At 38.0% G+C, this 15,507-nt stretch overlaps 5 protein-coding genes across 9 annotated transcripts in view; 1 reads left to right on the forward strand and 4 right to left on the reverse strand.

Moving 5' to 3' along the window:
• Positions 1-15,507, forward strand: part of LOC114880366 (cell growth regulator with RING finger domain protein 1-like) — a 28,746-nt gene that overhangs the window by 1,136 nt on the left and 12,103 nt on the right. The window contains exon 1 of one of the 4 annotated variants that reach the window (XM_029196302.2): positions 11,658-11,749. The exons of 1 other annotated variant lie outside the window; for it this stretch is intronic. Coding sequence is in view for 2 of the 3 variants with exons in the window: in XM_029196299.2 (XP_029052132.1) it covers positions 13,578-13,675 (98 nt within the window). In the remaining variant the exon portion in view is untranslated. Of the gene's footprint in view, positions 1-11,657; positions 11,750-12,556; positions 13,676-15,507 lie in introns of those variants that run through there. 2 more of the 4 variants (XM_029196299.2, XM_029196298.2) reach the window with 2 other exon arrangements.
• On the reverse strand, positions 9-3,909 carry LOC114880364 (endoribonuclease CG2145-like). The gene is made up of 8 exons (XM_029196291.2): positions 3,750-3,909; positions 2,130-2,546; positions 2,018-2,068; positions 1,794-1,955; positions 1,401-1,715; positions 1,006-1,312; positions 493-934; positions 9-435 (listed from the first exon to the last, which is right to left on the reverse strand). Exons 1-8 carry the CDS (start codon positions 3,805-3,807, stop codon positions 202-204), a joined length of 1,986 nt encoding a protein of 661 aa, XP_029052124.2. The 5' UTR covers positions 3,808-3,909; the 3' UTR covers positions 9-201.
• On the reverse strand, positions 3,957-6,322 carry LOC114880369. 2 transcript variants are annotated; one of them, XM_029196306.2, is made up of 2 exons: positions 5,015-6,322; positions 3,957-4,019 (listed from the first exon to the last, which is right to left on the reverse strand). In XM_029196306.2, the coding sequence occupies exons 1-2, from the start codon at positions 5,429-5,431 to the stop codon at positions 4,017-4,019; spliced, it is 420 nt and encodes a 139-aa protein (XP_029052139.1). In that variant the 5' UTR covers positions 5,432-6,322; the 3' UTR covers positions 3,957-4,016. The 2 variants fall into 2 exon arrangements, with proteins under 2 accessions (XP_029052139.1, XP_029052138.1); XM_029196305.2 differs by lacking the exon at positions 3,957-4,019 and adding an exon at positions 4,052-4,957.
• On the reverse strand, positions 6,374-9,614 carry LOC114880371. Its single transcript, XM_029196308.2, has 3 exons — positions 8,807-9,614; positions 8,271-8,414; positions 6,374-7,318 (listed from the first exon to the last, which is right to left on the reverse strand). Exons 1-3 carry the CDS (start codon positions 8,858-8,860, stop codon positions 7,022-7,024), a joined length of 495 nt encoding a protein of 164 aa, XP_029052141.1. The 5' UTR covers positions 8,861-9,614; the 3' UTR covers positions 6,374-7,021.
• Positions 11,041-12,456, reverse strand: LOC114880370 (acylphosphatase-1-like). Its single transcript, XM_029196307.2, has 4 exons — positions 12,157-12,456; positions 12,077-12,093; positions 11,359-11,468; positions 11,041-11,298 (listed from the first exon to the last, which is right to left on the reverse strand). The coding sequence occupies exons 1-4, from the start codon at positions 12,341-12,343 to the stop codon at positions 11,184-11,186; spliced, it is 429 nt and encodes a 142-aa protein (XP_029052140.1). The 5' UTR covers positions 12,344-12,456; the 3' UTR covers positions 11,041-11,183.

Consider the following 15,507-nt stretch of genomic DNA (forward strand, 5'->3'; position numbering starts at 1 on the left):
ATTGGGAATATTTTTAATATTTTTAATTTTATTTAGTGAACGCTATGAGTATTAGTACAAGTTTTTATCGATAACAAAAATAGAGTATGTAGTCCCTGTATACACTAATATCACTCGGTAATATCGTTCATCTTCGTCTTTACATTAATTAAAATTAATTGTCATGCTTCGTCAAAATGTAAACGAAGTTTATTATAAAGTTTATATGTCGGGATACGCTGTTCCTACGAGGTCGTTTCCTCTGTACTTGAATTTATAAGTAACGATGTTGAACTTCGTCCCTCCCAATGATACCGGGCAGTTTCCATCCGGTCTTGCATAGAAGCACACCGTGTACAATGCCATTTCCAATTCGGGCGAGGTACCCACGAATATAGTCGTTACTGGTTTATCGTGTCCATTGTATTTCGTTCGTATTTCGACGATAGAAGCTTTCTAAAAAAAAAAAAAGAAATTAAAAATTCGTAGCATAAACAGTGCAGGTTGACTTACATCTCCAAGATCAACTTTCTTCAAATATCCGTTGTAGTCAATTCGTCCGCTGCTTTCCTCCTTGCTGTAGTAAATCCAGTTATGTAAACCAACTACCTCAGTGCCAGTTGGTGTGTTTTTTAGTTCTCCCATGAAAACGTGCTCGAAACCTGAGCTACCAATCTTTCCTTGTCCACGAGAGAACAGGTTGAACCATATCTTCCTCAAGGTGTCTTTGTACTCGTAGTAGTCCTTTCGAATTTTCCCTTTGTCCGCGAGGAACCTCATAGCAGCGGACATCACGTTCGTGCTGAGGAAGGTGTCCGCTAAAAGACTTTCCTCTTGCCTTTGTAACGGACTGATCTGCTCGTTCACGTTCGTGTCTGGTTTGTAGTTATCGTAGATTGATATTACCCTCTGTACTGTTGGGATTTGGTATGCTTCTGCGTTCACCTTGAGTAGTCTGAAAATTGGTATTATTTATAGAATTCTAGAAAAGCTAGGATCTTTTTGATTTACAAAGTAAAAACGTACGGTTCCGACGCATCGTCCGTTGTACTGCTACTGGTTGTTTGCTTTTGTAGGTTTAGCGTGATGTATTTATTCGCGTTATTAGTGTCCTTAATGAACAGAGCCTCTGAGAGTTTTTCTAGGTCTTCGTCTGTGATTGTGTTTCCTTTGCTGTAAGTGGGATTGCTAGAGTACTTGGTCGTGGATGCTGCTCCTGCAACCGCTGCACCTGCTAATGCACCTCCCGCGAGTGCACCTCCTGCTATCGCTCCTGTAGATGGTTTCGATTGTCCAGGTTGAGTGGGTGTTTGGGGTCTTGGTTGAGCTTGACCTGTATAAGTTAATTTCATTTCGATAAGATTTTGTTATCGATGCTGAGAGTACTCTTTTCTTAGTCAATTAAGAGTTAGATAATGTACCTGGTTGACTTGGATAACCAGGTTGACCTGGATAGCTGAGTTGACTTGGATAACCAGGTTGACCTGGATAGTTGGGCTGTCTTGGAGCAGGTGTAGGTGAATTGGGTCTACTACCTCCTCCTGCAACATCAGCCCAAGTTTTTCCTGGAGAACCTGGACTTCCAGGTCTAGAGGCAGGAGCTGGAGTGCTGCTTCCCGGTTTCAAGGGACCTACATTCAAGGTAGATACTTGATTGCCTCCAGCCCCAGGCTGACCGGGTTTCGGTTGAGGTTGTCCTGGTGAAAGAACCGGATTGGGAGCAGGTGCAGGGATTCCTTAAAATGAAACATATGAAGTTTTGAGATTAGAATATCGATTCTTTCGATTCAGTTGAATGAAACGACTTTGTTTACCCGTTGGCGAGCCAAATGGACTTCCTGGATGAGGAGAAGGTCTCGAGCCTGGAGATGGTGGTTGAGGTTGAGGCTGTGACTGAGGTGCTGGTTTAGCACCTGCAATACCTGGCGAGGTAGGTTGCATTGGAGCACCTCCTGGACTGGAAACTGGTCTAGCACCTTTAAAAAAACTTTCTCAATTACTTTTCCTATTACATTTCACACAAATCTGTGTATTTTACCTGGAGTTTGTGGTTGTGGCGTGTTTCCAGGAAAAGGCGTCGGTCTGGAACCTACACAATTTTCCCATTAACAAAAAACTTTTAATACAAAAAAATACAATTAATAGTTTACCTTCGCCGCTTAAAGCTGGTCCCACGGAAGGTACTTTAGGAGGTTTCCTTCCAGGTTCTCCAGCTCCTGTAAGGTCTGTAGCCCAATCCTTGTATCCTTGGCCGGTATTACCACCAATGGCTGGGTTAGCCGGTTTCGATCCCGGGAAATCAAGGCCCACTTCCGTTCCCGGATTCGGTCTGCTCGGTCGTGCATTCTCCTTTATCTTTCCACCGGTCGAACTGACCCCAATCGCCAGCCCAGGGTCGCTAGCCCCGATAACAGCTGATCCAACATTACCAGGGCTTGCTGATGCTTTGGCAGTCGTGGCATCTGGTGCCGCTTTTGCTGGCTCGGGTGTTGCAGCATCAGGGGCGACCGTTGTAGTCGAATCTTTATCCTTCTTCTTCCAAAACTTCCATCCTGCCTCAACGTCGGCTGAAAGAAAACGTATCCTCCGCTGATATTTCTGTGGTAATAATTCTATAATTCTTCGAGTAATCCCTGAGCGGTCGAATCCACTTATTCAAATTCTGTTCTACCGAGAAATCAGAATCAGTGTATATTCCAGTTATCTGAACAGTGCAATGGAAATTTGCATAAGGAAATTGGTATTAAAATCATCTGCGTTTCTCGACGCAAGATTAAAGACGAGGTCATCGTGGTTCTTCGTTTGATACGTCGAGTAATTAGGTTGACCGATATTGCGTCAATACTTGGTCGAAAAATAAATGTTTCTTATAAAAACTTCATGTGTCACAGATCGAAAGAATTAATGATGTCGATTGCGTTTCTTTGTTGTTGCTTCTTCATTACGGTTTTTCTGAAATCTTCCTGATTAACTTTTGGCTGCTAACGTGAACTCTTACGATAACCTTGACGATGTGCAACCAATAGATTTAAACGTTTAGAATTTAGAATTTAGTGTTAGATAACATAAATGTCAAGACACATCTAAAATAACACTATCATATAATATTGTGTAATATATGTTTATAATTCAAGGAGTCTTCGTTTTTTCTTCGAATATTCTAGTAAAAAAAATACAGTGTTGTTGAAAAATAAATATTTACACGAGTATCGAAGTCATTTCAAGGAACTATTCAAAGATTTTGCGCTGAACGTTGCACAACAGGACGAAATTCTTAATTCGCATCACGAAGAAATCATTCTTTTAGAACGTGTTTAACCTTCTTCACGCTTTAAGGCCTCAACTTTTATTTATTCGAGCTAAAATCTGAGAATTCAACGATATCTATACCTGTGAACTAAAACCGTTTACCTGGAATCCAAGGTTTCCAAGGGGTACCTCTTTAGAACCCCTGAATGAATTACTTTTCGACCTGGGTCTCCCTCGTTTCTTTTGCACTGTATAGAAATTTTTCAATTTCAAATTTTCAAAATAACAAAACTCCCTCGTTCGGAATTCGACGTATCAAACGTAAAACAATTCCTTCAGTTATACAAACGTATGCATCATATGCTCCCACAATGGGATCACATGAGATCATCAATTTCAATAGAACCTTGCAGGTAGCTCGGAGACCGCAAAATATGTATATGTATAACCTACGCCGTTCGTGTAAACATTCTACAGTTCATAAATTATTTAAAAAAAAAAAAAAAATACGATCTACTTACCAACGATCAAAGACAAGGAGAGTATCGTCAAGAAAATGGTAACGTTTTGGACCTTCATAATTATCCTGGCGTAGGGACAGGATCGGTGTTGTAAGCGAAATCAAGAGCGTCGAAAAGCGTATGCCAAGGCGTGTTGAGACGAACTGAAGGCTTGTTAAACGATTTAACCACCTCCAACCGATCGTACTTTCCTCTTGCCTTCTCACTTCTTATTGGTACGTTCGGATGATCGTGTCAGTATAGATACACACATAGCAGCGAAAGTAGCTACTGAATTATTTCTTATTCTTCAATTATAAAAGTATGCGAATTAATCTAGACTTCAATCATTTTATTGTAACTAATTATCGTTAACTATCGCCTACAGGAATTTAAATTAGTGTACATTACCTATCTCTCTTTCATAAGTGAACTACTCTTTTCTTGTTAAGGTTTATATTTTTAATCGAAATACTGTATTTATAAACTGAAATAGTTGTGCAAGCCTCGTTTTAAATACGTTTTTTGATTTCATAACAATGCGCCTTTTTTTTAAAAAAGGCACTACTCGCGCCATCGGACGATGCGCGGCAAAATTGACGAAATAGAAAATTGCCTTTTTTGCAAAATAAGGAATTTTTACACCTTATTAGAGTTAATGATACGTTCTACGGGTTTTAATTAATTCTAATAATGCCATTACAATTTATGTAATGCGTTAGAAATGATAATTCTTAAAAAAGAAAGTGCGGGATTTCTGCCGGTAATGATTATGTTATCATAGTTCAGCACTTTGCCGTTCGATGGCGCCAGTGGTACCATTCGGTGGCGGTATTCTCAAATGAGAGCATTCGCGTCATTCTGATTCTTTAAAAACTAAACATTACTTTATTCTCAGAAGCTGTATGTACATATTTACATTCTTGCACCGTTTTTCAACACTCGCAAGCACACAGCAAACAAATTCACAACATTGATTAAGCAGTTAACATTAATTATGTAGTTTCACGTTTGAAACTTACGACTGATCGTGTAATTAATCTAAGATCACAGCTTAAGTGCATTTTTATATGGAATTTCGATAAACTTTATTTTCTAATTAAAGGAAAGTAGATAATTGCCCATAAGATCAGGAGTACCAGTAAGAGTAACATGAGCTTCGAACGGGAACTATCCCATCCGACTAGGATATATTTTGGTCTTCTTATCGCATCCTCTAACAACGAAGCCTAAAATTCGATTCGATAGAATAAAGTATTGAAAATCATCGTTTTCATATTACTTACATCGTCATCGTTGTCTTCGTTTCCATGCAGCCTTTGAGTGCTCGAGTGTTGATACATTTGCGTTGTTTTCTCTCGAGTACTCTTCACTCTACTCGCATTAGCGTTCGTCCGTGGTATCCTGTTGGGATGTACCCTCGATGGTCCAGGATTCTCCAAATTAGTCAGTCCAATGGCCACAGTGTTGTCTGTTTTCAATTTCCTTTCTTTCTCAGTCCTCTCTGTCTGTATGGTTTCTTTGTTCGACGAACCACTGGTTGTTTCTTCCTCTGTCACTTCATCCTTTCCAGACTCGTTACGCTGAGTTATCCTGCTGATAGGATGTCGGATTTGGGACAGAAAGCTGTCCAAGTATCGCGAAAACTTTCTATCTCTTTCCAGCTTCAGGTTGGCGGTTGTTCGGTGTTTCCTTCGTAACATCTACCAGGAAATTCTGACGGTGGTAGCGAGTCGGTGACCACAATCGCTCTCTTCGAACACGCTGAACTTTGTACACGATTGTTAAACAGGGATCTTCTTGGGTCTATCTGTTGTGCTGCGAGAGACGCCGAGATTAGATAAACGACCGAATCTTTTAATATTTTCCCCTTCTTTGTTGATTTAAGGCCTAATTCGAACGTGAAAGTCTTGAATTTCTAGTAGGATTTTCAAATTCTTAAATTTAGAAATTTAGAAAATGTTCAAATGAACGAAGCAAGACAGTTGGACGAATAAAGTTCCTTTGGTAAAATCAATTGGATAAATCGACGTTCGTACATATGTTTGTGTTTAAAAAAAAAAAAATTACACCTGCCTGGTACATTTGTAAACATCATACGAGAGATCTTGTCGATATCGATTGAGTCAGTCAGGTGTTAAGGAACGAGCATAAAATGTTGTTACTTCCAAGGTATGGACGAGGTCGTGTCTCAAGTATAAAATGCAGCCTCGAATCCTTTTCTTTTCTTCTCCCAAGACGAGCAATTGCTATGAAATTCTCATTGTATCCCTTGTAAAAACACGTTTCGTCAAAGAGCGTCATATATTTGCAGATAACTTCCAATAACAGCAGTGTATACCATTCTCGATAGTTTCACGTCTGTCATTAATTTTAATGACGATTGTTATCAAGGTTGTTAGCAAATAGTGTCTATTGACCAACTGTGCACACAGTTTTCTTAGAATTTATCATTTGGAAATTTCAATAGAATAAAATACTCTGATGTATTTTATTTTAGTTTTACAAAAGCTGATAGGAAATCACTTTTAGCTTTATCAGGTAGCTAATTTCGAGAACTGATTGAAAAATTATCAGCATCAGATAAGATGTTTATTACTTAGGTATAATTTTTCATCAATTGAAGGAGAGACATCATTTCAAAATATAGTACAAGTAATTAACCATATTTTATTTAATTATGTACAAATACTTGGTAAAAAGTAAAAAAGTAAGGTGTTGGTTATAAAATCAACAATACTACAGTTTCGAAAAATACCTCTTGAATAAAATTCAAATTATATAAAGCTTGTCTCGTATACAATGTTACAATTATATTCATTGTCTTACAATACGGTCCTGATATATAGTATCCAATTTGAATAAAAAAAAATTTTTAAAAAAAGTAGAGACTAGCATTAATGTATTGGAATGTAAAAAAGATTGTTAAAGCCTGCATTATTTTTTGGATGTAAAATACTTTTGTACATCTTTACAAAAGTCACGTATCTTTATACACTGTCTACACCTTCAACACTGGGAAAAAATAGTGTCCTTCTCTTGTATCTCTTCATTCTCACGAATAGAAAGTACTCGTTTCTTGCATTTCCAGTGAAATGCAAGAAATTAAACGGATTCTCATAACCATTTAATTTTCAAAGGACGGATTTATCCTGGATAGAATTTTTCCAATACCAAAATTTGCCTCTTGCAGTCATTCGAACCATCGTGTCGAGTTCATTCGTGTCGTTCGCGAAAGTGAAATTATCGAAATATTTAGCTTTCGAAATCAGTCTCTAGGTTCGTCGAATCGTTTACAAAATCCGATACTGTGTAAGGAAGGTGTAAACGATCACCCAGATCACCAATGCGACGATCACGGTAACGAGGAAGACGGTTTTCAGATAATGCCAAGGACTTTCTAGCCGGGATTCACCGCGATTTGCCCAACTTTTGCAACCACCGTTCCTGCAAGGGATGTTTCCGGGTTGTACCGGCGTCGACGTCGCGACGCTACTCGTCGGAGGTGACACCTTCACCTCGCCAAGTTCCGTTTCATCCGCGCTTTGATCCTCGGTCTTTGTCAGCTCGCACCTTGACGGACTCTCCATCTTAAATAAAAAAAAAACGAAACGATGAATCAGAATGGTCCATGAAATTTTGGAAAAATTGTTTTAACAGTCTTTGCTTGCTTGAACAGTTGCATTACAGTATGAAATAATTAAAGATGAATCGAATGCAGTTATGAACAGCTACGTAAATAATTACTTTTGTTATTAGTGGATTCATCGATATTCTTATTTGCAACTATCTAATACAAGCATACTGCTACGAAATAATATAATAAACCGGATAATAATTGACCTCTGCTCTTGTTTTCGTTCGAACGTTCATTGTGGTTTAATATGGAGGCCATAGATCCGGCTTAAGCAGGATTTGAAGACCGCGACTTCCTATTTACGCGATCAGGACGAGTCAAGATTGAAACTGGTCGGAATATTTTTATACCTTCGATGGCTCGAATAACGGTCACGTAAAATATACATATATGCTAATCGAGCGCTATTTCAGCCTTTCGAAAGGTAAAAAGATAAAAAAAAAAAGAATCGACCGGTGGTTGCAGAACGGCGTTTATAAACATTCAAGCGAGACCGTGGCTAAAAGTCGCGAGCAGAATTTCTAATAAATCGAAGCCGAGCTGGATATGCATCCAGCGTAACGATGCAGTCATTCCAAATTATCGATTATTTCACAATCGTAATCGATAATACGAACGAACACTTGTGCATTGCGTTTCCGTTGCTTTTCTTGAAGAAATAATGGATTATCAGTTTCTTAAAACTGAACCGAACGAATTGTACATTTTTTCAAACTAAAACCACTGAATATTGTACGATCGCCTAGAGCTTAGCAGCAAAAGTAGTGTTATCGAAATCATTAGGAATAGGAATTCGAAACAATTGATATGGAAGAGGTGACGGCGTAAATTGCATAGGAACGAAGGACACGGGTGAATGCACCGAAATCTCAGGAAGTGAAAGGAAAAGATAGGATTATATTTACGTGTGACGGTGGAAATCGGCTGTTGGGAGGGAGGAAATCTTGTTTAGAATCCGGTCCTGTCCCGTAGACCAAGCCCATCATGCTGATGACCTGATTCAAATATGGATAATCCCATATGGAACCTGGAGATGGCACGATCACTATCTGTTAATGATCGATTAAATTTTTAATTGCTACACTATTCGAAGGGCCGCGGTTTTTGTTATTTGGTCATTTCTAAATTGAACCCAGGTGTCAATATTCATCTCTATATTGACTGTATTAGCGAGGATTGATCACATTCCAGGAATTCGAATACTCGTTTATTTGTAAATCAACATTGATTTACCGAAGGTCGTATCAGAACTGATAGGGTCAATGAATCATGAACTTCATTGATCCGATTTTATAAAGAGGATCTCCTCCGTATCCCTCCTCCCGTTAACTGCATAATTTCTCATTTGTCGCACAGAGAAACACTGTTTATTCGACAGAAGTAAACAGGAAGTCGTTGATTATTTACAAAAATCATCGTGGTATAAAATTATCACACTCACAGTATCAAACGCGTATCCATAGTTCCTAGCCCGACGATTTCCGTCGTTGTTCATACTTTTCAATCCTTTCACTATCGTAGCGAGAACACATTTCTATTCGTACGTGTCACACTGACGAATGAACGCGAGACTCGTTGTCATCGTGGTGTTTTCTTTTTTTTTTTTTGGTAATTAGCCTTGATAAGGCTGAAATATGATTGTCGATATGGATCGGTGCGAGGAAGTTTGTAGTTTACTCGCGTACGACACCGTAGGAACTGACCAGTTACGCCGATCGAGCCTCATTATCAACCTTTATCAGTCCCGACCCCTGATCTTTCCTTATCGGACCTATTCTACACATGAATATCAACAAAACGCTTCTAATCTGTTCGTAAATCGGTCCCTGAACGCGAAACCTGGTCGAAGCCTTTTTTTTTATTAAAAATTGACTTTGTTTCAGTGCGATTCGCAACACGTGTTCATTTTTAACTCGATAATTACGTGCATAAATTAGAAAGACACCCAGTAGAAGAATGTTTAATATTCATACACAGTCTCCAAATATTTTGTTTCATACTTGCCGCGCGGGTTTCCTATGAATTTTCATGCGAATATATTTCGTAATCAAACGATTTAAATTAAACTCATTTAAATTTATACCGACGAGATGTTTTCTACTCTGCTGCTATGTTTTAAAAAATAAAAAACGAATCCTACGCTGTGGATATTGTTGGTTACGCGAGTAGGTGTATGTAATAGAGGATGAGGCGAACATTACCGAGGATTATAAGCAGGATACCTTGCATAATCGGGTGAGGCTCATGTTTTTCAACGAATGGAATCGAAGAACCAGGAATATAGGATTAATCACTTTTCGAATTTAACCTTGATCCTCGCATCATTGACAAATTTGCAACTGTAGATCATCTATATAATTTTTATGAAATAACTTCAGATTGCGTACGCGAATCTGTGTTAAATTGGTTAAAATTTCCTTTTTATCGATAGTTCGTAGAACTCGCAGAGATTTATTGGGAACACGATTTCGACCGAGAGGTGAAAGTACCCAAAGGACGTTCGTATCCGAAAGCGTCGATGAACGAAAGTTGCTTCTCTTTGAAACTAGTATGTACTTCATTGATACTTGAGTATTGACGTTTTCTTGGATTGTAAATATACAGGGTGTCGTGTTAATACAAACGCAAATAGAAAGATTATGCGAAGTTTCTTTTTCCGAGGAAAGTACGTGAAAATGCTTCGAAGAAAATGTATACCGTGTAAAAACACTTTTACAATTGTTCTGAGGATCTGACGGAATAACTTGCAATTATCTTGATACATCCGCAATTACCGTGACGTACAGTCGAGGTCGAGTAACTACAAGAAACAAATTATCATATGTGTTTAGAGGAAAAAAAAAGGAAAAAAACATTGACAATGAACTTTGATAACGACTTCACAACTTGTGGTATCATATTATCTTCAACGGTGACGAATTCCCTGGTTAAAGATTTTTACCTTCACCACTGCTCTTTAAGCTTAATATAAATTTTAGATAAAGAGATATTCGCATGATCTCACCTGTTGCGGATGCCAAGTATGCTGAAAGAAACTTTTGAAACACCTCATACTGGATGGCATTCTTTTGCCTTTGTTAATCACAGCATTTTTATCGTGATCATTGATACACTATTATCCCCGCTCTTTTCTGTTTTAATTTTGATTACTATAACGCTTTCGCCTAATTAGGTTGCGCACGATATCAACTGTTTGATGGAAATTAAAAAAATTTTCAACACTTCACTGCATAGTTGAAAATTGAAAATCTTCAACTGTACTATGTAGATTTATTGATAAAATGGTAAGGTTTTAAGCGTAGGCGGAAATTTAAAAAAATGCAGGCGATTGTGAACGGTGCCGCAAGATTATAAAGTGCAGTCGCATCTGTAGGAATGATCGCCAGGCGAAAGTTTTGAAGCGCACTCGACGGTGTGCGGTCAACAACTAATGAAGTTCGCGCCGATAGCGGCAACAACCCGTACGAAGCGTGTAACATTGACTGTTGAAGCTCTCGTGTGACATACAAAAGAACTTTTAAGCCTCCACCAGACCTACATACATTATGACTCTAAATACGCAGACGCATATACAAACGTTTGACATTTAAGTAAATGGTAACCGCATTCTATACAAAGAAGTTCCAAGATAATAGAGTAACGGGATCTCGAATGTTTGCCTGAACAAATGCCATTTACCATGCCATGACACGATTTTCTATAACACAATGAACTTTATTTCAATTCATTCATGCGTACATAAATAATAATTTAATAATTTAATACCACAAACTGAAATACTTAATTAAACAGCTTTATATGTAACGATATATAAAGATTTATTTTTTAATTGTGAAGTTGGAAAACGAAGGTGCTGATATTTCTTTCTCATTCCGAAATTCTGCTTTGTCTACCGCTGACTGGGGGCTACCAGTATATTGAAGCCAATGCTTCCTGCAATTAGAGTGATTGAATAGATCGTTGTTTACGGTTATCAGTTTTTAGTAAACTTACATTTGTTCTACTTTATCTTTCTCTCCTTCGATGCGTCCTACAACTGTACCGTTATTAGTGTTCATGCACCAACCTTTTAGACCCAATTCTTCTCCACGTTTCTGAGTGTACTATAGTAATAATAAATTATTAAAGCAACATATTGAATACAAAAGTAGCGCGTAAACGCGCGCACAGATACGCGCATGCGCACATATCTGCGCGTGGGATTCGTTCGGTACCACGCGCATACCTCTTCGCGCATTCGCGTTCTGTGCGCGGCGCGTGCGGTTGGTGTGCGTACGTATCCTTACAAAAACTTTCTAAAATAGGTTAATCGTCTTTTAGCACGCATAATTGAGTTATTTATCGATGCATGTTCAAGCTACATTAATTGCAATCATATTAATACGTAAGTAATCCTATACATTTGAAGTACTGTATACATCGGTAAATGCGCAGTAGTATTTTTAACTGGTAGGTGTCGCTTTAGTAGCAAATTCGTTGATTTAATGTTTACAAACATTTAACTTACAATTTTTCTAATTCTTTTTATGATTTGCTTTCATGATATACTGAATAAAATAAACTTTAGAACATTTCAGTAAAAAAAAAAAATTAACCGAAGGTCTCAATTGAAGGATACACTTATAAGGTTAGGCTAGGGTATAGATAAAATATAGACAGATACTACGCAAATAATATTATTTACCAAGTATTAATCAGATACTCAACTTACCTTCCTAAAGAAGACACCTTAAAAAGAGAATTTGAAATTAGCATCCTTGCACTTCTATTAAAACAGATATGATTACTTACCTTGTACTCTTCCGTACACTTCAAAATCAACACCGACTAATTTGGACATTGTTAGGTTTTCTGACGTTACTTCCAACAACAGTGGCAATACAATGAAAAAACAGGAAATAATTTTAAAATATGACCCAATTAACATTCGATTATTGGAGGAAAAACACGAACGTGTGTTCGCTGACTCGTCAAACATTAGTTGAGTAGATGTCGTTAGTGGAGATTCCGTCAGCTGTTTCAGCTGGTTAACGCCGGTATCCTTGGAAACTATTTTTGATTCACTTTAAAGGGAATTAAAGTTCATTTAAACAATAGGGTTGATACAGTGTTTGATACAAATATCTTTCAATGAATTTCGATTTAAAATACAATGTATAATAAATAATATATTCGTTTACTTGAGCTTTATTTTGTTGACAATTATAAAAATTGAATCGAATATATTGACCCAGATTCGTTATTAACATTTTATGTAAATGTTTGCCGCATTTTAAAAGTGAAATTATTTCGTGTGAATGTAAAAGCTAATTGATTTCAAACGATAATTAATTGAACATTGAATATGCATAACAAGGGAGCTTTCAATTTAAAAGCCAAATTCTAATCGCAGGTGTATATCGTTTAATTACAATTACGTATCGTGGGTTTGTGTTGGTTGAAGCGCGCGCACAAATATACCAGCGAATATGTCGCGAAGTACGGAGGCGTATAAGTCGTCCCCACCGTGGTGTCCACGGTCAGTCTCGAGCTACACTTAAAACGTGGTGGATGTTTGCGTGGCTGTTTATCTTTCGTGCACGCGATTATCTTTGCAAAACTTAACGAGAATCATCGAAAAAAGCCGGTAATCGATCGTTCGTGTTAATCGGTATCATGTACAGTGTACCATATTTGACGTGTGCTCGTGCTCGTGTTTATCTTTAAAATCCGTTCGAACACGGCTTCGATTCTGCGCTATGGTAGACGATCACGTAGGCTCGAATGTATGCAGTTTCAACGAAAACATTCACGACGACGACGTCTAATAAACTCGACTGTTTCGATATAGTTCGAGATCGTCGATCGTTGTTGCGTCGACCGAAATAGATATCGAACGTGCGCGAGAATCCGTGCGCCTGTGTACGATCACGCGAAAATACGACTTGTGTGCTAGTCGATGAGGTTAGGGTGGCGTATTTACGCAACGAAAATTCGTCCGGTCGGTGTACGAGTACGCGATGCGGCTCTGACAGTTCCTTTTATCGTTTCTGATAAATCGTTGGTCGAGCATCGTACGACGAAACATTTGGTGCAGTGGTTAAGGGTAACGCCGGATTCCTGTTCGGCGACTTTGACAGCGCACCGTTCAGAAAAGTGAGGTTAACTCGGGAGGTGTGTCGAAATTGTGCGTGTGCGTGTTGTGCACGGAGGAATAACACGGCTATAATACAATGACGGCGATGTTAGTATCCGTGGCTGAGCTGTCGAACATTTTCTTCGTGCTCGTCGTGTCGATATGCTTCTGCGGAGTCTTCTTGTTTATCATCAGGTACTTGTATTTTATTCATTTCTCTTCGCTTGCGTCTATACATTTTCATCGTGGCACGTAATTCTGGCGCACGAGTTTTTTCTTTCTCGAAAATTAATACACGCTACGAGATTGGTCAATTGTTTTCTTTTTCACTTTGGCAGTACTGCGCGGTGAAATTAACGGTTTGCATTTTCAGAAAAGTAGGATAAAGATCTTGTCGCTTCTATTGTAAATATTTAAAAGTCCTCTCAACTAGCTCGTATTTCCTTTTTTTATGTTGATCAGTCGCTTTCAGATTTTCGTGAGCATCTTTCAAAAGTAGCCCTCGACGAAAGTTAACGAAGCATGACTTGTCGCTCACTTTTTTTAAAAATAATTATCGGTACGTATTGTAGCTAGTGGAGAACTGACAATGAGTCACGCAAATATGAAACCGGTAAAAATGCTTGATATTATTGTAAACGAATAACCGCTTTAGAAATCGGTACATATTAAAACCTTGGAAAATGGATGTTCCGGAGCTAACGTGGCAGACTGATGCAGGGTTAATTTGACGTTTAACTCCGTCAGTATATGCGACACTGAACGCTAAATTGTCTATATACAAAATATTTATCAAAGAAATACAAGACAGGATATTCATTGATTGCCATAAAAATAGGTCTTCTTGATGACCTTGATAACAAATCTTGAGAAACAATTTTTTCGATATAGTTCGATTAGCTCTTTTCAAATCAAAGTATCGCTGCTTTTTTATATCACCCATTTCATCGTTTTATTTTTATTTTGCGGTATGTACACGTGATGTCTACTATCTCCATTGAAGAATATTCGTCACTGCGAAATGTTGCAAGATATGACCTTGGGATGACCTTCATCCCCATAAGATAAGGATTCGATTGGCACCTGAACATCCGGTTTCCCAGCCAAGAGTTACAGCTTTTTAAATAACGATTCCAACTTCCATACCCCTGACACACATTTACTTGTTTGTTAAATTGAAAGTTTATTGCCCATATTTACAACGTCTCATGAAAGAAGAATGAAAGAATTCCATTTTGCCTTGGAACTGTTCCAAAAATAGAATGCGACGTTAACCTTGAGATTTCAATAATTATCCACACGGCTGAAATGATTCGATATTCCATTAACTGATTAATTTCTCGTTTAGACTTTCTTGTATTTCGTCAATACCTTGAGATTAACCGCAGGTATTGGCAGATCTAACAAATTGCACAATCGACGAATGTAAATTATGCAATCATAGAATCGGGATAAACGACACTTTAAGTTACCTCTCTGCGCGTTGTTAATCTTTGCATAAACATCGTTGTTTACTCGTCTCCTTTTATGCCTTTATTGATAATACGTCTGTCGTTGATATTTGCTTTTCAATTAGCATGGTAGATTGATAATCCCGTTATGCGAAGTTGCAGAAATTGTTTTTCTTTATGAAAAAGTACAACAAAATGTTGAAGAAGTAAATGTTCAAGTTCTCAAAGTTTTGCTCGTTAAATTGCTAGTAGCTTTCGCTTCGGAATGTCCTGATAAAAATCAGCAAAGGAACAATGCATACACGAATTTCACTTTGATCCATTGTTTAACAACAATGCCATTATTTGCATGAAGAATCTTAACGAAAGGTGTATACAGTGATTTTTTTGAGACTTGAAATTTGAAATCAATATAGCATAAGTGGTAGTTCGTGATACTTTTATGTTATCAAATCTTTGCTAGATCTTTGATGTTTCGCCATCGATCGTTTGATATGCAACAACCTGAATCATTAACGATCAAGGTGATTAACAAATTAGTCGTCGGTCGGTAACCTGTGATATCAGGGAGTCTGT

This window comes from Osmia bicornis, chromosome 6 (assembly GCF_907164935.1).
Source record: "Osmia bicornis bicornis chromosome 6, iOsmBic2.1, whole genome shotgun sequence".
In the NCBI taxonomy this organism is placed as follows: Eukaryota; Metazoa; Arthropoda; class Insecta; order Hymenoptera; family Megachilidae; genus Osmia; species Osmia bicornis.